Source organism: Muscardinus avellanarius, assembly GCF_963383645.1.
Source record: "Muscardinus avellanarius genome assembly, chromosome: 12".
Lineage (NCBI taxonomy): Eukaryota > Metazoa > Chordata > Mammalia > Rodentia > Gliridae > Muscardinus > Muscardinus avellanarius.
The window spans coordinates 30,151,592-30,173,137 of NC_137798.1; the positions used below are offsets into that span (position 1 = coordinate 30,151,592).

The 21,546-nt window shown below is 55.7% G+C and overlaps 2 protein-coding genes across 2 annotated transcripts; one reads left to right on the forward strand and one right to left on the reverse strand.

Moving 5' to 3' along the window:
- Positions 1 to 1,715: 1,715 nt before the first annotated feature.
- Positions 1,716 to 11,245, forward strand: REC8 (REC8 meiotic recombination protein; the record flags this gene model as incomplete). Its single annotated transcript, XM_080707749.1, has 19 exons — positions 1,716 to 1,771; positions 1,851 to 1,919; positions 2,003 to 2,145; positions 2,756 to 2,831; positions 2,939 to 3,059; positions 6,762 to 6,850; positions 8,131 to 8,203; positions 8,419 to 8,506; positions 8,633 to 8,705; positions 8,785 to 8,876; positions 9,040 to 9,089; positions 9,355 to 9,498; positions 9,811 to 9,877; positions 9,975 to 10,138; positions 10,272 to 10,320; positions 10,581 to 10,647; positions 10,740 to 10,871; positions 10,945 to 11,051; positions 11,154 to 11,245. The coding sequence occupies 19 exons, from the start codon at positions 1,716 to 1,718 to the stop codon at positions 11,243 to 11,245; spliced, it is 1,752 nt and encodes a 583-aa protein (XP_080563875.1).
- A 334-nt stretch (positions 11,246 to 11,579) lies between these two features.
- On the reverse strand, positions 11,580 to 21,051 carry IPO4 (importin 4; the record flags this gene model as incomplete). The annotated part of the gene is made up of 30 exons (XM_080707880.1): positions 11,580 to 11,710; positions 11,843 to 11,912; positions 13,869 to 13,973; positions 14,058 to 14,190; positions 14,287 to 14,495; positions 14,611 to 14,736; positions 15,094 to 15,141; positions 15,282 to 15,475; positions 15,557 to 15,662; positions 15,760 to 15,817; positions 15,893 to 15,970; positions 16,097 to 16,212; positions 16,323 to 16,434; positions 16,585 to 16,705; positions 16,925 to 17,038; positions 17,136 to 17,249; positions 17,426 to 17,555; positions 17,718 to 17,826; positions 18,154 to 18,263; positions 18,426 to 18,479; positions 18,578 to 18,742; positions 18,930 to 19,013; positions 19,100 to 19,201; positions 19,307 to 19,372; positions 19,628 to 19,807; positions 19,894 to 20,023; positions 20,497 to 20,538; positions 20,622 to 20,701; positions 20,820 to 20,906; positions 20,983 to 21,051. The coding sequence occupies 30 exons, from the start codon at positions 21,049 to 21,051 to the stop codon at positions 11,580 to 11,582; spliced, it is 3,243 nt and encodes a 1,080-aa protein (XP_080564006.1).
- Between the last annotated feature and the right edge of the window lie 495 nt (positions 21,052 to 21,546).

Genomic DNA, 21,546 nt, shown 5'->3' on the forward strand with positions numbered 1-21,546 from the left:
CCTATTTTATATTTTTGAAACAGGGTCTCTTACGCCAGTGCGGCTGGCTTCAAACCTGCGCAATCCTCCTGTCTCCACCTCCCAAGTGTGGGGATTACAAGCGTGCGCCACCACGCCCGGCCCTATTTTATCTTATTTGGAAGCAGGGTCACATTAAGTTGCTGAGAGCCTCACTAATTGCTGAGGATGGCTTCCAACCTGCAACACTGTTGTCTCAGCCTCCCCAACACTGGGATTGGCTACAGTTGGCTTTTATTTGTTTGTTTGTTTGTTTATTTATTTATTTATTTATTTATTTTATTTATTGTGGTAACAGGGATGGAACCTAGGGGCATTCTATCTCCAAGCTAAACCCCTAGCCCTAATTTTAAATTATGAAACAGGGTCTCACTGAGTTGCAAAGGGCCTCACTAAGTAGCTGAGGCTGTCAGCGAACCACGATCCTCTGGTCTCAGCCTCCCAAATGCTGGGATTACAGGCGTGCATCACCACACCCAGCAACAGTTGGCTTTTAAAATCAGGAAATAAACCAGGCGTGGTAGTAGTGCATGCTTGTAATCCTAGCATTTGGGAGGCTGAGACAGGAGAATGGAAGGTTCAAGACCAGCCTCAACAATTTAGTGAGGCTCTCAGCAGCCTAGTGAGACCCTGCTTCCAAATTTCCAAATATGAAAAATAGGTCTGGGTGCGTAGCTTGGAGATAGAATGCTTCTGGGTTCAATTTCCAGTAACACACACACACACACACACACACACACACACACACACACACACACACACGTTGGGAAGTAGACACTGCATCCATCAAAATGCTAGCCCATTTCAGTCAGGAAAACACTCACAACTCAAGACCAGATGGGGCATGCCCTTAAACCTAAAATTTTCACGTTTAGGAAATGACCTGGTAAACTCCCTGCCCTTTCGTCCCACTGTGAGCTGTGGGCGCTCCCAGGCCGACGGACACCGTTTCTATCTCCCTAGCACAGCCTCGGCCCTTGATGGACACACGATCAGACTCAGAACTTGGGGAGAACCGGGTACATGCACGTCAGGCGCTCCCTTCATACCTCGGCGTCCTGAGCAGGGCTAGGGCAGCTGTCCCCCGAGTGACCCCACCTTCCCTACCAGTTGATACACTTTGTTACCAGGGGAAGCCTGGGTTTGCTCCTCGCTCATTGGTTAGTGGAGGGCCTCGGAGAAGTCCCCCTGTTACTACAGGTGAGAACGAGAGCCCATTGGCTGGAACACTTCACAAAGCCCCCGCAGCGCCGCAGGCGCCTCCTGATTGGTTCACGTCTGTCTCCTGGACCCCGCCCCGCCGCCTAGCGTCAGGAAGGAGCTCGCCCCCGCCCGCCCGCCCCACTGGCAGGCCCGAGCCGTGCGCTCCCCGCGGCCAGACCCGGCTCCTCTCCTGCTGTGGAGGACGGTGTGGCTGCCCTCGGCGCCCATCTCCAGCCTGGAGCCAGCCCGCGTGGTTAGTAAGTCGGAGCAGCCGCGGGGCGCGCGGTCCCACTCCAGGACCACGGACAGGGGGCGTCCCGCCTTCTGAAACCTTGTCTAACCAGTTGTTGGCTGCTGTATTAATTAAGTTTTCTGGGTGCAGCCGCCGTGCCACCCAGCCCCTTGTTTCTGGAGATTTCGTGCCCTAAGAATCCTGATTGACATCCCAGTCCGGGAGAGGAAGAGGGAGGCAAAGACCCGGCGCTACCGCCACGATGTTCTACTACCCCAACGTGCTCCAGCGCCACACGGGCTGCTTCGCCACCATCTGGTGAGCGCGGCTGGGGGCGGGCGGAGGGTCGCGGGGATGGGGCTCCGCCCACCCTTACCCACCTCGCCTCCCACCCCAGGCTGGCGGCGACGCGCGGCAGCCGGCTGGTGAAGCGGGAGTACCTGAAGGTGAATGTGGTGAAGACCTGGTAAGGCCCAGGAGAGGGAGGAGAGGGCCTGGGGCAGGGGGCGGGCAGGGCGCAGGGATGCTCAGGGCGCACTGTTTCCCCAGCGAGGAAATCCTCAATTATGTGCTGGTAAGAGTGCAGCCCCCGATGCCCGGCCTGCCGCGGCCCCGCTTCTCCCTCTATCTCTCCGCCCAACTCCAGATTGGCGTGATCCGCGTCTACTCTCAGCAATGCCAGTACCTCATAGGTGAGGCTGGGGCCCCGGAGGTGGGGCTTAGTGGCCCTGTGCTGGGTTGGCTCTCGACCTTGCCCTCCCCTCATAGGTGAGGCTGGGGCCCCGGAGGTGGGGCTTAGTGGCCCTGTGCTGGGTTGGCTCTCGACCTTGCCCTCCCCTCATAGGTGAGGCTGGGGCCCCGGAGGTGGGGCTTAGTGGCCCTGTGCTGGGTTGGCTCTCGACCTTGCCCTCCCCTCATAGGTGAGGCTGGGGCCCCGGAGGTGGGGCTTAGTGGCCCTGTGCTGGGTTGGCTCTCGACCTTGCCCTCCCCTCATAGGTGAGGCTGGGGCCCCGGAGGTGGGGCTTAGTGGCCCTGTGCTGGGTTGGCTCTCGACCTTGCCCTCCCCTCATAGGTGAGGCTGGGGCCCCGGAGGTGGGGCTTAGTGGCCCTGTGCTGGGTTGGCTCTCGACCTTGCCCTCCCCTCATAGGTGAGGCTGGGGCCCCGGAGGTGGGGCTTAGTGGCCCTGTGCTGGGTTGGCTCTCGACCTTGCCCTCCCCTCATAGGTGAGGCTGGGGCCCCGGAGGTGGGGCTTAGTGACCCTGTGCTAGGCTGGCCCTCGACCTTGCCCTCCCTGCCCACAGAGGACATCCAGCACATCCTGGAGCGCCTGCACCGAGCCCAGCTGCAGATCCGCATTGATATGGTGGAGGCTGATCTGTGAGTGTCTCTCCTGGACTGGGGACCACCAGCCTTCCCGGAACACCTGTCTGCTTGGCCTCAGCCTCTATCAGCCTCCATCCTTGACAGCCCACATTCTCTCCCAGACCCAGCCTGCTGCTTCCCAATAGCCTGGCCATGATGGAGACCTTGGAAGACGCTCCAGACCCCTTTTTTGGGATGATGTCTGTGGATCCTAGACTTCCCAGCCCCTTTGATATCCCTCAGGTAGGGTTCATCCCCTGGATAACCATAAAAGTCGCAGTGCAGAAGGGGAGTGCTGTCCCTGTGACAGCCTGACACTGGGGTTCGGAGAAGAGAGCGTTCCATAGCTCTGCCCCACAGAAGATGGGGTAGGAGGGCTGTCATGGTGGGCCATACAGGCCAAACCCCCTGTACTTACCTATTCGGGGCCATCCTGAGACAGCGCTCTCTCTGCTGAAGACAGCTCTTGTCTCCACTCGTTTCCACACTGTTCCCACCACCGAGGCCTCATCATCCGTACACTGGTACTCCCTCTCCCTGTCCTCCATCCATTCTCAGGACACCCACAGCTGAGACAGTGTTCCCTGGTCTCCCCCTCAGCAGTGGCTTCCGGCTGTGAACAGTACCAGGATTTGTGGTTCACCGTGCTCCAGTTCAGAGAGCCATCCTCGTATTTTCTTAGCACAGCTCCTAGGCATCCTTGGCTCCCAAACCCTGATCTAGAGCCTCTGTCCCAAAGATGCCCCATTCACTTTTTTGCTTATGTTTCCTAAGCCCATGATGGTCATCTCATTCTCTACTTGTCAGGTCCTTACAGACCTGGGTCAAATGCTGTCCTTAAGGCAGGCATGCCGACACACAGCTGTAATCCCAGTACTTGGGAGCCTGAGAAAGGAGGATCACGGGTTCAGGGTAGCCTCAGCAACTTAGTGAGACCCTCAGAAATTTAGTGAGACCTTGTTTCAAAACAACAGCCGGGCGTGGTGGCGCACACTTGTAATCCCAGCATTAGGGAGGCTGAGACCTGGAGGATCATGGTTCGAGGACAGCCTCAGCTACTTAGTGAGGCCCTTTGCAACTCAGTGAGACCCGGTTTCAAAATAAAGAATAAAAAATAGGGCAGGGGGTGTAGCTCGGAGGTCAAATGCCCCTGGGTTCCATTCCCAGACCTGCAAAATAAATAAATAAAATAAATAAATAAAAATAAATAAAATAAAAAAACAAAGTAGGGCTGGGGTGCGCCCAGGGTTCATCTCTGGGTTTCATTCTCAATATCACAAAAAGATAAGAAGAAACTATCCTTTTCTTTTATTATCCTTTTCTTTTATTCTTTTGTACTGGGGATTGAACCAAGGAGTGCTCTACCTTTGAGCTACATACCCAGCCCTTTGTATTTTATTTTATTTATTTATTTTGTGGTTCTGGGGATGGAACCCAGGGTGTCTTAGCCTCCCAAATGCTGGGATTATAAACATGTGCCACCACATCTGGCTTTTAATTTTTTGTTGTTGTTGTTGCGGGTCTGGGGATGGAACCCAGGGGCATTCGACCTCTGAGCTACACCCCCTGCCCTATTTTTTATTCTTTATTTTGAAACCGGGTCTCATTGAGCTACAGAAGGCCTAAGTAGCTGAGGCTGTCCGTGAACCGCAATCCTCTGGTCTCAGCCTCCCAAATGCTGGGATTACAAGTGTGAGCCACCACGCCCGGCTTAAAATTTTTAATTAATTAATTTAGCAGCAGTGGGGATTGAACCCAGGGGCATTCTGCCTCTGAGACTTACCCCAACCCTTTTTTTTTTTATTATGTGTTTTGAAACAGGGTCTCATTGGGTCGCTCAGAGTCTCTCAGTTGCTAAGGCTGGTGTCAAATCTGTGACCCTCCTATCTCAGATTTTCATGTACTGAGATTACTCAGGTGGACCATCATGCCTGGCTGTGGTTTGTGTGTGTATGTTGTGTGTGTATGTGGTACTGGGGATTGAACTCAGGGGCATTCTAACTCTGAGCTACACCCCTAGCCTGTTTTTTTTTCTTTTTTTTAAACATGATAATTGTTAACTTGCAGAGGCTGCCCTCAAACCTGTGATCTTCCTGTCTCAGCTTTCCAAATACTGGGATTGTAGGTTTGTACTATGCCTATAATAAGCTATAGGCCAGTCCTGTGCCTATAATAAAAGTGCTGTCTCAGCACTTAGCACCACTCTGTCCAGCTCAATGCTACCCTTTTCCACGAATTATCCCACTTTCAGACAGATCAAATGCTGTTTGGAAACTGAGCTCCTCCGCCTCATTATTTGATACTGGGGATTGAACCCAGGGCAACTACCTCCAAACTCACACCACCGGCCCTTTTTATTTTTTATTTTGAAACAAGGGCTTATAGCTGGGCATGAGACAAGAGGATCCCAGGTTCAAGGCCAGCCTTAGCTACTTAGGCCCTCTGCAACTTAGTGAGACCTTGTTTCAAAATAAAGAATAAAAAATAGGGATGGGGGTGTACCTCAGAGGTAGAATACCCCTGGGTTCCATCCCCAGTACCACACATTAAAAAAAGAAGAAGCAGGGGCCCACTAAATTGCTGAGGCTGTCCTCAAACCTGTGATCCTCCTGTTTTAGCCTCCCAAGTACTGGATTATAGATATGTACTACCATACCAGCAGGAACTCAGCCCTTTGTTAGGGTCTTTTATTTTTTTTCTTCAGTATTGGAGATGGTACCCAGGAGCATTCTACCTTTGAGCTATACCCACACAGACTTTTTATTTTTTTATTTTTTTGCAGTACTGGGAACGGAACCCAGGGGCATTGTACCTCTGACCTATACCCCCAACCCTATTTTTTAGTCTTTTTATTTTATTTTTATTTATATACTGGGGGTGGAACCTAGGGGCTTTCTACCTCTGGGTTATACTCCCAGCCCTATTTTTTATACTCTTATTTGGAAACAGGGTCTCACTATGTTCCCGAGAGCCTCACTAAGTAGCTGAGGCTGGCTTCGAACCTGTGCAATCCTCCTGTCTCAGCCTCCCAAGCGCGGGGATTACAAGCGTGCGCCACCACGCCCGGCAATATATATTTATTTTTTGCAGTACTGGGGATGGAACCCAGGGGCATTGTACCTCCAAGCTACATCCACAGCTGAATTTTTTAGTCTTTAATTTGAAACAGGGTCTCACTGAATTGCTAAGGGCTTCGGTAAGTAGCTGAGAGTGTCTGCAAACCATGATCCTCCTGTCTCAGCCTCTCAAATGCTGGGATACAAGGGTGTGCCACCACGCCCGGCTTGTCTTTTTATTTTTTGAAATAGAGTCTCACTGAGTTGCGAAGGGCCTTGCAAAGTAGCTGAGGCTGTCCGTGAACCGCGATCCTCTGGTCTCCATCTCCCGAATGCTGGGATTAGAGGGTGCCCCACAATGCTCGGCTACCCCCAGCCCTTTTTGTATATATGTGCGGTACTGGGGATTGAACCCAGGGACATACTATCTTTGAGCTCCACCCCAGACCTATTTTATATCCTTTATTTTGAAACACGGTCTCACGGAGTTGCAGAGGACCTCACTAAGTAATTGAAGCTGTCCTCGGACCTCGATCCTTCCATCTCAGCCTCCCAAATGCTGGGATTATATATAAGCGTGCGCAACCACGCCTGGCTTTTTGTTTTGAAACAGGGTCTCACTAAAGTTGCTGCAGGCCTTGTTAAACTGCTCAGGCTGTCCTCTAACCCGTGAATGTGCTGTCTCAGCCTTCCAGGTACTGACAGGCGTGTGCCACCGTGCCTGGCTGTTGCTGAACATTTGTTTGGCATGAAGGCCGTGGATTTGATCCTCAGTGCCTTCTCCCCAAAATAATTCGGTGTAAACAGAGATTGCCATCCATTATCTGAATGTGACTGTGGGAAAGCAGAGGGCTGAAGGCAAATTCTTTTGTTCCTGTTCCCTCTCCAGATTCGACATCTCTTGGAGGCTGCAACCCCAGAGACAGTTCATGAGGAGAGCCCCACTCAAATCCCTACAGAGCCTAGGAAGCCAGGTCAGTGGAAAGAAGTTTTCTTTTTTTCTTTTTTGTGGTACTGGGGGTGGTACCCAGGGGCTTTTCTACCTCTGGGCTACACTCCCAGACCTATTTTATTCTTTATTTGAAAACAGGGTCTCACTAAGTTGCCGAGAGACTCACTCAGTAGCTGAGGCTGGCTTCAAGCCTGTGCGATCCTCCTGTCTCAGCCTCCCAAGCACAGGGATTACAAGTGTGCGCCACCACCCCTGGCTTGAAAGAACTTTTTTCTATGAGGCATAGGAAGACCCAAGAGCTGAAGAAATGGCCATCTTCGAGCACTTCTTTCAAGAGCCAGGCCCTGGGGCTTGGGAGATAGCTCAGTGGTAGAGTGCTTACCTAGCATGTGGTGTCCTTGGTTCAATTCCAAGCACCACAAAAAAACTAAGAAGATATAAGCCTGGTATGGTGGTGCAGATTTGTAATCTCAGCATTTGGGAGGCTGAGATGGGAGGATTGCTATTGGAGGACATCCTCAGCTACTATTTACTGAGGTCCTTTGCAACTCAGTGAGACCCTGTTTCAAAATAAAGAATAATGAGCCGGGCGTGGTGGCACACGCTTGTAATCCTAGCATTCGGGAGGCTGAGACCTGGAGGATTGCGGTTCGCGGACAGCCTCAGCTACTTAGTGAGGCCCTCCGTGACTCAGTGAGACCCGATTTCAAAATAAAGAATAAAAAATAGTAGCCGGGCGTGGTGGCGCACGCTCGTAATCCTCGTGCTTGGGAGGCAGAGACAGGAGGATCGCGCAGGTTCGAAGCCAGCCGTGCTGGCTTAAGAGACCATTTCCAATAATAAAATAGGTCTGGGAGTGTAGCCCAGAGGTAGAAGGGCTTCCAGGAACCCCAGTACCAAAAAAAAAAAAAAAAAAATAGGGCAGGGGGTGTAGCTCGGAGGTCAAATGCCCCTGGGTTCCATCTCCAGACCCACAAAAAAAGAAAAAAAAAAAGGGCAGGAAGTACTTGGAGGTAGAATACTCCTGGGTTCCATCTCCAGTTCTGCAAAAAATAAAAAATAAAAAACTTAAAAAATGTAAACTAATAGGGTCAGGCCGGGTGAGAAATATTCACGAGTGACCTCCTCACTGCCTCCTAAGCGTCCTCAGCCCAGTTCATGAGCGAGGAGTGAGGCTCACAGTGGTGAAGCGGTGCACCCAGGCAGGCTGCCGCTGAGCGTGGCCGTGGCCAGGACCAGGCTGGCTCAGCTCCAGAGCCCGTGCTTTGCCTCACCATGTATGTGTGGCTCTTGCCCCTTCAGACAGGATCTTGACTGCTAGGTCTCCTGAGGCCATCACCCTCCAGGAGGAAGAGCCCATCCGCTTACTGCACATTGAAGTGAGTTGTGCCCCTGCACTCGCGGCCTCAGGCCCAGCCACCTGCCTCTGCTCCTCTGCACCATAGTCCTGCCTTCTGTCTCTGCCCCTGGCGCTTGAGCACCCAGCGGGTGTCCTGAGGCCTGGTGTAGCATGCCTCTCATTCACTCTGCTGGATCTGCTGGTCTTTTTCACAATTGGAATTGGGCCCCCTTCCCTTGCTTTTTTGCTCAACAGGGTGAACGGGATCTCCCAGAGGTCAGCCGCCATGACTTGGACCTGCTGATGGCAGAGGAAGATGAAGCCATCTTGCTGGAGGAGGATCGTAAGGGCCGGCTTCGGCCGTCTGGGTCCCCTGTGGAGCCAGGTCAGATGCCTGGCTCAGGCAAGCTGGGGCTTGGCTGTACTCCTTTCTTTTCTTCTGCCCTCAGAAATCACATTCTCTTTGCAGAACCCAAGGAAGAGCCCCGTGCCCTGGAGGGTGACATCGTAGTCCCCCCCCTCTCGCCTCCAGCTCCTGCACAGTAAGGACAGGAATCCCTGGACCAGGTAGGGGTCAGTGCTAGGAACATGTCCTAATTTCCCATGCTTATTTCCCTTAAGGGTAGACAGGACAGAAGAGCCAATTCCAGGCCAGGTTCCAGCGCCTGAGGAGCTAAAGCCCCCCGACTGGGAGCCCCAGGCCCTCCTTACTGGTGAGTGTCCACCATGCCTGGAGGCCTTTCTGGTAAGGCCCACAGCTGCTACACAGAAAAAGGCCCTGTATCCCAACCTGCTCAAAGGGGTTCCCTGTAGCTTCATGTCTTGGTGGCTGTGAAAGGGTTTGTGGGACAGTCAGGCCCTTGGGTGTTGTTGCAGAGGTGACCCCCCCTCAGGAGCTTCGTCTGCCAGCCCCACCCAGCCCAGAGGTGAGTAGTAGTTCTTTCTGAACCTATTATTTCTCTTTGCCCTCCCCTCCCAGAGCTGCTTCTCCAAGCCCGGGGCAACTAACCTAAATGGGGGCCTTTGTACCTCTCAGTAAGATTCCCCTTCTGTACCCCATTGTGTCTGGCCTTCCTTTCCAAATGGGCACACTTGTGCAAAGTGTGTTGCGCAAGCATGTGAGCCACTCACCAGGATGACAGAAAAAGGAGTGTTGAGTCACCTTGCCCCATCTCCCCTCCTACTCAGCAGAGGAAGCCCCCAACTCCCAGGAGTCCACCTCCCCGCCGCCGTCGCCGCCGCCGCCGCCAGTTACTGTTCTGGGATGAGGAGACCCAGATCTCCAGGGAGAAATTCCAGGAACAGCTGCAAGTCAAAGCTTACTGCAGGGAGTGTGTGAGTGCAGCCCAGGCTCTGCCAGCGGGAGGGAGGGCCACAGGTCAGGCTGGGCCTTCTCAACTCCTGGGGGAGCACTGGGAATTGGATGAAAAACTTCCATTTTCTAGATGGTGCATGTGATGTGGGTTTGCACATACACCCAATCCTCCATGCACACCTGGCTACAAAGTCCTTTTAGCAATGAGGACAGGCAGGGTCATAAGCCTGGAATGGGGGATGTCCAGAGGCCCTGGGACAATGCACAGCAGAGGCGAAGGGGCACTGAGAAGCGGCTCCTCATAACAGGCTTCCGGCCTTCCTTCCCCACAGCCAATGGTGCAGCCGCCAGAGAGGATGATCACAAGCCCCGCAGAGCTGTTCCGAACCCCAACTCTCTGTAAGAATGGCAGGAGCTGGGCACGTGGGGTCTTCTGAACCCGAATTCCTCACTCTTGGTGTTCCTTGTGACTCAAGCCCTGCCCCCTTGTCTTCAGCTGGCTGGCTACCCCCAGAACTACTGGCTTTCTGGAACCGTTGTGCCCAGGTACCCCCAAGAGCGCTCAGGCCAAGGCCACCTCTGGGAGCCGAAGAGGCTGCCGAGGAGGCGGCAGCAGCTGAAGAGGAAGGGAGAAAGGCTGAAACTCTGAGTGAGATTGAGGTAACCGCACCCTCTGCTGCCTGTGACTCCCAAAGCGCCAGCAGGCTGCCTCCCCTGCCACTGGCCTTGTGGTGCCCTCGGGGCCAAGCCCAGCCGTTTGGGATGCTGTCTCACTTCTTTCTCCCACCCCCAGGTTCTGAGGGAGGCCCAGGAGCCCAGTGGTCCCCTCATGCTGTCTTCAGGTAAGCACCAGGAGGAGAGGATAGTGGAGACCACCCCCGAACCCTGCCCCAGGAAACTAGCACCCCAGCTGCTGGGGCTGTGTATCAAGGGAGGGTGTAGCCTGGGAAATCGCAGGTCGGTTCATCAGTTCTCCCACCTAGGCCCTTCCCACAAATCCATACGTGGCTCTGGTGTCAAGTCAGACAAGGGTGGACAGTGCTGAGCTCAGCACCCCGTGGCTGTTTAGAGCCTTCCCTCAGCACCTTCCCTCCTCCACCAGAGCTCTCCCTAGAGGCAGCTGAAGAGGAGAAGTCCCGGACGAGCCTCGTCAGCCCCGGGGAACGGTGGTAAGCAGCTGGCCTGTGAGCCCTGGTGTGGATGGCCGTGTCCCTATCACTGCCAAGCAGCCACCTTTGCTGCTGACTCCTGTGCCTCCTAGGCCCTGGGCGGAGGCAGAGCAGCCAGAGCCCCCTGTGCTGCCCGTGGTGCCCGAGCTCCCTGAGGTGCCCGTGGAGCTGCCTTTGGAGCTGCCCCCGGAGCCGGAGCTGCTCTCACTGGAGGCTGTGCACAGGTACCAGGGTTGGGGCTCCTTAGTGGGGTGGACCTGGACCGGGGCCTCAGCTAACGGCTCTTGATCCCTACAGGGCAGTGGCAATGGAGCTGCAGGCCAACAGGAAGCCCGACTTCAGAAGCCTGGTGTCACCTCTCAGCCCCCGCAGGATGGCTGCCCGGGTCTTCTACCTGCTTCTGGGTGAGTGTAGACACCTGTTGTGTGCAGATGGAGCAGGGACACACAGGCCAGAGGCCATTAGAGAAGTTACCTGTGACCTCCATCTTCTCTTCTCTTGACCAGTGCTCTCAGCACAGCAGATCCTTCTCGTGAAACAAGAGAAGCCATTCGGGCGCCTCCTGATTGAGCCGGGACCCAGATTTGACATGGGGTAGAGCCCATTTGCAAGGCCAGGAAACTGGCTTCATTAAACAGTGTCTTGCCTCACTGGACTGGCCTGCTTCATTTCTGAATGTGCATCTCAAGCCTTCCAACTCTGAGAGCTAGTGTCCAAGCAGAAAACACACTGCCTTTATTAGTACTGTACGATGCCACGACTCCACCTACAACATATTCAGCCCAGACACCCCGGTAAGGCAGCAAGCAGGGCTGACTCCAAATGGATACGAGGCCCAGAATCTTTGGTAGGGGTGAGCTGGAACTGAGCTGAGATATGGTCTTAGGGCCCACGCAGGCCTGGCTCTCTCTGGCCCAGCTGCAGCCGGTAGTCTAGGTGAGGCCCAGCACAGTCTGAAGCTCGTGAGCCTTGTCAGCAGGCAGCGAGCCCAGTGCTGTATGGAAGCTGTCCGCGTGCTGTTTGGCCAGGAATGTCAGTAGCAGCAACAGTGCGGCCTTGGCATCTGATGGAGAGTGCAGATGGAGAGGTAGGTCTGGGTGAGGAGAGGGGACTGAACTTCTAAATCCTATTGCCCCACACCCTTTGAGCCCTGCCCCCGGGTCCCCCAGCACCTATCCCAGACTGCTGCCCTCACCTTGTGGGATCTTATTGTCAGCCAGAATGAAGCTGCAGATACGCAGGAGCTCAGGAGCTACATCTACAACCTGTGGGAAAAGAGTGGTCCACTCAGGGCAGCTGCGGGCAGCAGCCCTGAGCCCAAGACTAGGGGGTGGGGGTGGGTGGTCAGGACCAAGAGGAGGCAGTGTCTTATCAGAATTGTGAACATAAGGAACAAGGAAACATGGTAATAATTTTTTTGGAGAAGATAAGAGATATCTGACCAAACTTGATTAAAATCATAGCTTCAAGAATAACAAAAGCAGCTGGGCGTGGCGGTGCACGCTTGTAATCCCCGCGCATGGTAGGCTGAGACAGGATGACGCGGTTCGCAGCCAGCCTCAGCTACTTAGGCCCTCTGCAACTCAGTGAGACCCTGCTTCAAAATAAAAAAGAAACAATCGGGCTGGGAGTGTAGCTAGGAGGTAGAATGCCCTTTGGGTTCCATCCCCAGTACCGCAAAAAAAGAAAGGGAAGGAAGGAAGGATGGACGGACAGACAGACAAAAGCAAAACCCTGGACACTGGGGAGCTCTCCCACACAATAAGCTCTAAAGGTCAAAGACAAAAGTGATACAAGATCACTAGAACATGAATTCAGACAACTACTTGGTACATGAAAAATCTCACTCTGGAGAGACCCTATCTCAAAATAAAGAAGGGCTGGGGGTGCAGCTCAGTGATAGAATGTCCTGGGTTCAACTCCCAGTATAAATAAATAAATAAAAAATAAGCAAGACAGGCGTGATGGCACATGCTTGTAATCCCAGCATTTGGGAGGCTGAGACCAGAGGATCGTGGTTTGCGGACAGCCTTAGCTACTTAGTGAGGCCCTTCACAACTTTGTGAGACCCTGTTTCAAAATAAATAATAGAGCAGGGGGTGTAATTCGGAGGTCGAATGCCTCTGCGTTCCATCCCCAGACCTGCAAAAAAAAAAAAAAAAAAAAAAAGGGAAAGAAGAGCTGCTCTGATTGAAATGGACTGTGGGTCAGCCAGAGGTACCCAGGGATTCAGAGTACAGCTTCATAGCCCTGGCCTAAGAAATCAGCCTAGGAAAGCTGCAACTACTGGCTCAGCCCAGAGTGTAGAAATGTAGCTCGCTGCCGGCCGTGGTGGCACACGCTTGTAATCCCAGTGCTTGGGAGGCGGAGACAGGAGGATCGCGCAGGTCTGAAGCCAGCCTTAGCTGGCTTAAGAGACCGTTTCCAAATAAAATATAAAATAAGCCGGGCGTGGTGGCGCACACTTGTAATCCCAGTGCTTGGGAGGCTGAGACCTGGAGGATCGCGGTTCGCAGACAGCCTCAGCTACTTAGTGAGGCCCTCTGCAACTCAGTGAGACCTGGTTTCAAAATAAAGAATAAAAAATAGGGTAAGGGGTGTAGCTCAGAGGTCAAATGCCCCTGGGTTCCATCCCCAGACCCTCAAAAAAAAAAGAAAAAAAAGAAAAAAAAAAAAAAAAAGTCTGAGAGGTAGCCCGGAGATAGAAGGCCCCTGGATATCATCCCCAGCACCAAACAAACAAAAATTTAATTAATTAATTAAAAAAAAATAGTGCCGGGCATGGTGGCACGCGCTTGTAATCCCTGCGCTTGGGAGGCGGAGACAGGAGAATCGCGCAGGTTTGAAGCCAGCTGTGCTGGCTTAAGAGACCCTGTTTCCAAATTAAAAAGTATAAAATAGGTCTGGGAATGTAACCCAGAGGTAGAAGGGTTTCCAGGAACCCCAGTACCACCAAAATAATAATAATAATAATAATAATAATAATAATAACAACAACAACAACAATAATAATAAATAAATGTAGCTCGCTAAGGAAAAATGCTGCAGAGAGGAAACTGCTCCTCCAGTTACAGGATGGGTGACAATCCTGGCAGACATAAGAAAATGGGAAAGGAGAGAGTAGGGCCAGCTGAAGCCCCTGCATGAGCTAAACTGCATCGCCTCTGCCTTCCACCAAGGCTGGGGCAGACTCCCCACGGGGTGGCCAGCACCCAGGTTACCTGGTCAGGGCTGTTCTGGTACAGGAAGCTGAAGAGGTGCCCTATGGTGACCCACTCCTCCAAGTCTTCCCTCAGTGGCAGAGCGTGCAGCACGGCAGCCAGCACCTGGACACACACATGCCTCAGGCCACTGGTCCTGCCCTCTGCCAACCTCCTTGGCTTCCAGGCCTAGCCTGATGGCCCTCTCACCTGGGGTTCTGGTTTCCTTGTTGGACTGGCCATCAGCAGACGGGCGAGGGCCCCACAGATGTTGTCACGGACACGATCGTGTCGTTCCCGTGCCAGGAGGGGCAAAAGGAGGCCCAGCAGCTTGGGGAAGTGACTGGTCCAAAGTCAAGGAAAACCCAAAGCCCGCACAGGCAAACCTTGCTCACCCTGGGCTGGCCACCCCCACCAGGCTGCTGCAGGCCAAGGATACTCCTGAGCAGGGCGGCCCCCGTGCTCTGCCAGCACTCCCAGCCCAAAGACGGCATTGCTCCGCACCTCGGGGTCTGCTTCCCGGGCAGTGCTCAACAGCACAGGGAGCAGCCGAGACACAAACTGGGCGGAGGCGGCGCCCAGACCCTGAATCGACTCCGCCAGTGTCCCCACTGCAAAGGACTTCTCTGCCACGGTGCAGCCCTGCTTCTGTGGGGGAGGTACGGGAAAAGCACAAATCAGCCTGGGAGGGGGACACAGTTGTGGGGGCATGCTAGGGCGCAAGGGTGGACTGGGGTTTAAAACCAGAGGACAGAGCACTCACTGTCTTACACAGCAGTAGTGGCAAGAAGCCAGCAAAGAAGGGAGCAAAGGCATCTCCTCCAGCTGCAGCCGCCAGGGCAGGGATGGCCTCTCCAGCGTGCTCCAGCAGCATGGCATCATATTCAGCCTGTGGAGCAGGTTAGGGGCTGGAGCACCAGGGGCAGCCTGTGACTGTCCATCCTCCCCTCCCTGCTCCGCCATGGCCAGCAGGTGGTTCTGGAGGATGCCTGTGGTTGACGGGATGCCCCACTTCCAGGTGGAGCTATGCGACCGCTGCCCTCTTGCTCCCACCTGGCACTCCAAGCCCAGTTCACACTGTTCTCCTCTGGGCTCCTCTGCCTCAGTGGACTCAGGATTGGGTCACACTGGCCCTTACCAATCTCTAGAAGCCCCGGCCCCCCTCAGGCCACCTGAGTGCACCATCCACTCCTAGGCCTGCAGAGACCACCTGGACTGCTTGGCCTCTTCCATGCACAGCTCTCACCTGTTCAATCTCCTCTTCCTCTTCCTCCTCAGTGTCCTGACAGGCTGTCTGTGGGGAGAGGTAGCTCCGCTGAGCCTCAGGTCTGTGCCTTCACCTTTCCATGGGGTTGCACGGAGCTGACCTTGTAACCTCAACCACTCCTCCAGGGCCGGCACTGCCTCTTCCCACAGCCCCCTTGCCCTGCTCACCTTCCTCTGAAGCACAGCCTTCAGCATGCTGCAGAGCTCAGCGAGGCGCCCGGGGGGCTGCAGTGCGAGGGTCCCACAGCTGCGCAGCACCCCCGTCAAGGCCTCCAGCACGGCCATCACCACCTGCCGCTCCCTTTCCCCCTTCACCGCCTGCATGTAGGACGGCACCACCCGGGCCAGGGCAGCCTGCAGAGCTGGGGACATCATTGGCTGAGGCCTCGTCCTGGTCCCTCCCCCTCCAGAGCTGCCAGCCTGGCTTGCTCTCCCCGTCTCACCAGCACTGTTGGGCTCTGAAGGACAGCTCTGACAGGCCTTGTGCAGTGCACAGCAGAACTGACCCAGGGCTTCATGGGCTGCCTTCCGCACATTCACATGAGGACACTGCAGGATGAAGGGGAGGAGGTTTGTACTTGCTGTGTGCAGGGTGACCACAGGCCTGCCCAACAGCCCCACCCACCCCGCCCCCTGGCTGACTCACCTCCAGTAGTTTGAATACTTCTTCAAAGACACTCTCCATGTATGGAAGGAAGGCCACACTGTGGACAGACACACAGTCATGGGGAAAGGGCTCCCAGGCGAGCTCCCAGTGTCAGGGAAGGACAGATGCTCACCCGACGTTCACAGAGATCTCCCCCAGGGCGGCACAGGTGTCTTCCTTCTCATCGAAGAAAGCATTCTCCACGCTGTACCTAGATGAGGGGGAAGGCAGTGGTGATCAGGCACCAGTAGGAGAAGATCTGTCTCACACTGGTCCTTGTCCAAAATCAAAGTCTACATTCCTTTGGGCAGAAGAGGATCCCGAGATCAGTATGTACCCGGAGATCTCAGAGTCATCGTCCTCTTCTACGTCCTCATCCATGAGCTCCTCCTCTTCCTCCCCATCGCTCTCGTCATCAAACAGAAGGAAGGGGCTGCTTCCATCATACTGTGGCTGGATGGAGGAGGCACAGCAGGGACTCTGGCTCAGCTGGGGCCAGAAGATAACTCCCCTCCCAGAGCTGGCCTTGCCTGACTGGCCCGGCCCACCCACCCTCTGCTCACCACGATGCCCTCGGTGGAACGCAGTGACAACAGCATGAGGGTGGTGATCTGTGGCAGGTGGGGTGCCAGGCCCTCACCCATAAGCCCCGATAAGGCCGCAAACAGGCTGTACCTGGGAGAGGAGGAAAGACGCTGAATGGAGCAGACTGCTGTAGCCAGGCAGGACGGGAGAGCTGAGGAAACCTGCCTGTGGAGTCTGGGGAGGGGACTGCGGATCCAGTGGGAAGGCAAGAGGGGCAGGGCAGGCTAAGGGGTCACTCACGTGCAGCGCCGCAAGTCAGGGTCGTCTACCTGGTCACACAGGCCCAGCCCCAGCTGACAGCATTCCTCAGCCAGGGGCCTCACGGACTCCCCCACTGCTCGTGCCAGCACCGCCAGCGTCTCTGAGGGCAAGGACTTAGTTAGGGCTGCAATGCAGAGGTGGGTGGGGACCAAAGGTAGCAGCAGGGAGGAGTTCTGAAATCCTGGCCCAGTAGGCACAGTGTGGAGAAATTCTTCTGTGAGAAGGAAGAGACCCACGTGCCCTGGGGGAGAGCTCATGAACACCAGGTGGGCACTGGGCTCCGCTGGCACTGGGAATCCCACCTGGGAGCCCCACTCACCCAGGCTCTGGATCTGCACGGGCTGAAGGTCTTCATGGCCTGTCAACAGGAACTCCCGCAGATGCTCCATGATGGTGGGGAAGTAGGGCAGCAGGGAGGCCTGGGCAGCCGTGGCTGCAGGATGGAGTTCAGGGTCAGAGGGAGAAGGAGGGCGGGACTGCCTGCCATGGGCTCTCTGGGTGAACCCCACTTCTTGCCTCCTTTTCCTCACCAATGGCCCCCAGGGCGCTCACAGCCAGCTCCTTGGCCCGGGGGCTGCTGGGACTCTTCAGCGGCTGCAGCATACACTCCATAAGCTCCGGAAGGTAGGGCTGCACTTTGGGCCCTGTGGGAAAGGGCACTTCTCAACCAACCCAGGTCTCCAACCTTCTGCATACCCAGCTCCCTCTGGGCTGACCTCCCTGTGGCACCTCCACACCCCAAGCAGACATGCACACCCTGCCCCTTCAGCCAAAGCTGCGGCTTCTCTCCCCTCCCCCTCCTCCCCATTGCCATCACTACCGAGGTTCTCCACAAAGTTCTCTAGGGCGTAGCAGGCCTTGGCTAGGTGGTGTGTGTGCCCTGCAGGCACCGACTTCAGGTAGGCAAGGAGCAGTGGCATCACCTCCCCTGAATAGCTGCTGATGTGGGGCTGGGGAAGGAGCAAGCAGGGCCCAGGTCAGGTTCACCTGCAGGGTGCCACCCTTCAGTGCCGATGACGGGAAGGATGCTGGCAGATGAAAGCTGAGGGGAAGCTGGTCCCTGCATTACATCTTCCCTTGAGGGACAGCTACCCACATTCAGCCTTGCTGACCTGCAGGTTCTCTGAGAACTGGCCCAGGGCAAACAGCGCAGCATTGCGCACAACCTGCGAGGAGTCCTCCAGGCCCTTGCACACGATCTGCAGCAGTGGGGACAGCAGTCTGGGTGGGGTGGGATAAGAGGACATAGACAGTTTGAAGGGCAGGACCTAAGAGCCCTAGGCTGACCTGTTCTCTTCCTCTGACGTGGAAAAGCCAAGGCTTTCTCTGTCACCTGATGGTAGACATCATCCCCTAGTCCTTACAGCTGTGGGACCATTTAATTTACCTTCCAAACCAGGTCACTTTTGAGAGCCGGGAGAAATGCTATGGCTAAGTAATGCTATCAATAACTAAGCTCAATGAGCAAACCAGAACTGCTATGAGATAGACGTGCAGCCCTCCTCCCCCAGGCCCACCGTCACCCTGGGACAGGGCTGTAATGGATACCTCTGTCTGATGTAGTCGCCAGCTCCATCAGACAGCACAGCCAACACCAGGAGCCCAGCCTTGCGCTGATACGGGCTCTCACTCCGCAAGGCCTCTTCCAGCATGGGCATCTAGGGGAGCACGTGGCACTTTCCTGAAACCCCAGCAACAGCCTGCCCATTCCTGTGGCAACAGGCCCTGACGGGCCACCCACCACGGCCCAAACATCCTTGGCTTTGGCAAACTAGGCACACCTTGGGTTAGAGACACCAGAAGGATAGAGCCACACTTACCAGTTGGGGACAGAGCTTCTCAGGGGGAAGATGTAATGCCAGCATGTCCACGACCTGAGAAAAGTCAGGGAGATTTTGCGTGACTGTCTCTGCCTCAACCTCCATAGCCACTTAACACCTTTCCCCCGTCCCTGCCCCTGCCCACATCCCACCTGAACAGCAAAGTGCTTGGGAGTCTCCCCCACTAGCCCAATCTCCAACTCTTCCTCTTCAGAATCCTGGTCCTCGGGATCCAACTGGCCCAGTGGGGGCTCAGCAGCCATAATAGGGAAGAGGGTATGCAGCAAGGGAGGCAGGAGACGGTTCTTCAGTAAGGCCTTGAGGGGGAAAAGGGAGCAGTGTCATTGAGAATCTGCTCCCAGGATGGCCTCACATTCAAAATTCTAGTCTTCCAGGCCATGGCTCGAACCAGGGCACTTTAGATGCCCTGAGATGAACAAAAAGCCCCAGCAGTGAGACGAGGGCAAGGCTGGGGGAGGGTGATAGGCACCAGAGGGCACTCACCTTGCTCTTGACTTTGACCAAGAAAGTAAGGCAGCAGAGAATACGCACACGGATTGCGTCGCCAAGGGCCGTGTTTCTCGCCACCTGTCAAGAGACTGACAAGAATCAGAGACAAGCAAGGAAAATGCTAACAGAATAAGCAGCAGAGGCCGTGCCCACCCTAGGCTCACCTCCAGGCAGAATGTGAGGACCTCAGAGAGGTGAGGGGTGATGATGGGCACCTCTGACTCCAGCAGTTCATCCAGAGCCTCCAGGGCCTCGCAGGCCTTTACCTGTCAGACAGACCAGTCATGGGTTACCCTGATCCTCTTCTCCAGGGGGCCAGGCTGATGCTCTGGCACTCTCTTTCCACAGGAGTTCCTCCCACCTGCCCTCACCTCATCTATGGGGATCAGAGTCTTCACGGCCATGATGAGCTTGGGCACCAACGTCCGTGCAAGAGGCTGAGGGACACAGGACGAGCTAAATCACAAAAAGCACGCTTCAGCCTAACCACAGCCCAGAAGCTGGTAACTTTCTCACAGCCTGGATTCTGAGATGGAGCCCAGGCACACCAGTCAGGCCCAGCCACCCCAGTGTCCCTGCTCAACTGTTGAGGACAGGGACAGGACAAGAATCTGGAGCGACTAAAACCAGCCAGTGTGAGGACACGAAGGCCCAGGACATGGAGCTGGGGGAGGTTAGGGCCCACATCTCACCACATCATCAGTGCAGAGGGAGGGGGCCATGGCGGTCAGAGTGCGCAGGGAGTAGAAGAGTAGCCCTGGAGAGCCCACCTCACCAAGTGTCTCATTCAGAAGCCGAAGGAGCTCCCGATTGTGGGGCCGGAAGGCCTCAGGCTGGGAAGTCACCACCACGCTCAGCAGCAGAAGCCCCATCTGTCCAGAGTAGGGAGCGGGAGGGAAACACTTGCACGGTCTACCCAGCCTCTCCGTGCCCCCCTCCTGCCAACATGTGATGGTACCTCTCTCTCAGGGCCGTGGGGGCTGCGAGTGCTGTGCTGAAGAAGCTGCATGAGCTGAGGCCAGGCCTTCAGGCCTTCCTTTCGAAAAATGGTGGCTGAAAGCTGGGCGAGGCTGAGACTCACACAGTGCCTGCAAAAAAGAGAGCCCTTCAGCAATCATCCTCCAGTATACTCCCCTGCACATGCTGCACAGGTTTAGTGGAGGCAAACTTTTAGGAGCTGTAGGCACAGGTCATGGTCAAATTGGTACCCAGGCAACAGCAGCTCAAAAGCTCAGCAACACTGGGGGGCGGGACCTGGTGAGTTCAGCCTCACCCAGCCTGAATTTCAGTCTCATTCTTCTGACTCGGGGCGAGAACTCTACTCTTTTTTTTTTTTTTTTTTTTTTTTTTAGTTTCTTTGGTACTAGAGATTGAACCCAGGGACATGTACCTCTGTGCCTCACCCCCAGCCCTATATACTATATATATATATATATATATATGAGCCAATGTTTAACACAGCCTTCGAGTCCTCTCTCCACCCTCAGCCTAGGATTACGTGCTCTGCCCCCCAAGTCCCAGCCTGGAGTTAGGGTCCCGAAATAAAGCCGTAGGTACTCACTCTGTCTCTCTCTGCAGGGCCGTCAGGACCAGGGACTTGAGGCTGGAACACAGGTGGCAGGTATTTGGTACCCATCCCGCCCAAAACCGCCCCTGCCCGGCCCGCCCGCCCGCGGCCCAGCCCACCTTTCGCGTTGCTCAGCCGCCAGGCGGCGCCAGCGGGTGCTCAGCCTTCGGCGGGTGAGGACGGCCGCGAACTGGCGGATCTGGGAGCCGGACGCAGCATGTGAGAGTGAGGGCAGGAGATGCTGAGCGCGCGCGGGGCTGGGGCCGGGCTGGCCCCGGGCGTGCGGCGAGACGCCGGACGGACGGGCGGGGGCTCACCTGAGGGTCGGCCGCCGAGACCAGCAGGTGACAGAGCGCGGGCAGCGCGGCGGGGTCCCGCAGAGCGATCTGGAGCTGCTCGGTGGCCTGGGGGAGGCAGGGGGTCAGAGGCGGACCTCCCCGCGGCCCGCCGCGCCCCGGCCGCGCCCCGCCCGCCCCGTACCCGGCGGATGCGCTCGGTGTCCGGCAGCAGCAGCTCCCGTAGGACCCGCTCCAGGCCCGCGGGCTCCATGGCAGCAGCCAGCCGCCGCTACCGGGCCGGGCGGGGGAGGGACGGCACGTGGAGGCCCGGCACCCACTTCCGGCGGAAAGGGCGTGGCTCCGCCGTGCGCCGGCCGCGGGCCGTCGCTCTTTCCCACCGGAGCGCCGGCCGCGCGGGCTTCCGTCAGGCCGGCTCGGCGGGGCCGCGGAAACAGGGCCCGGGCTGGCAGGTTCCCGGCTCCGGGAGTTCCCACGATCCGCTGGAGAACTGGGGTTTCCCGCTTTCAGCCGCGTACTCGGCTTTCCAAAAGGGACCGTACCGCCTCGTTTTTTTTTTTTTGTTTTTTTTTTGGTGGTACTAGGGGTGGAACCCAGAGGCTTTCTACCTCCGGGCTATATATACTCCCAGACCTTTTAATATTTTATTTGGAAACAGGGTCTCGCTAAATTGCTGAAAGCCTAAGTAGCCGAGGCTGGCTTCGAACCTGTGCAATCCTCCTGTCTCAGCCTCCCAAGCGCGGGGATT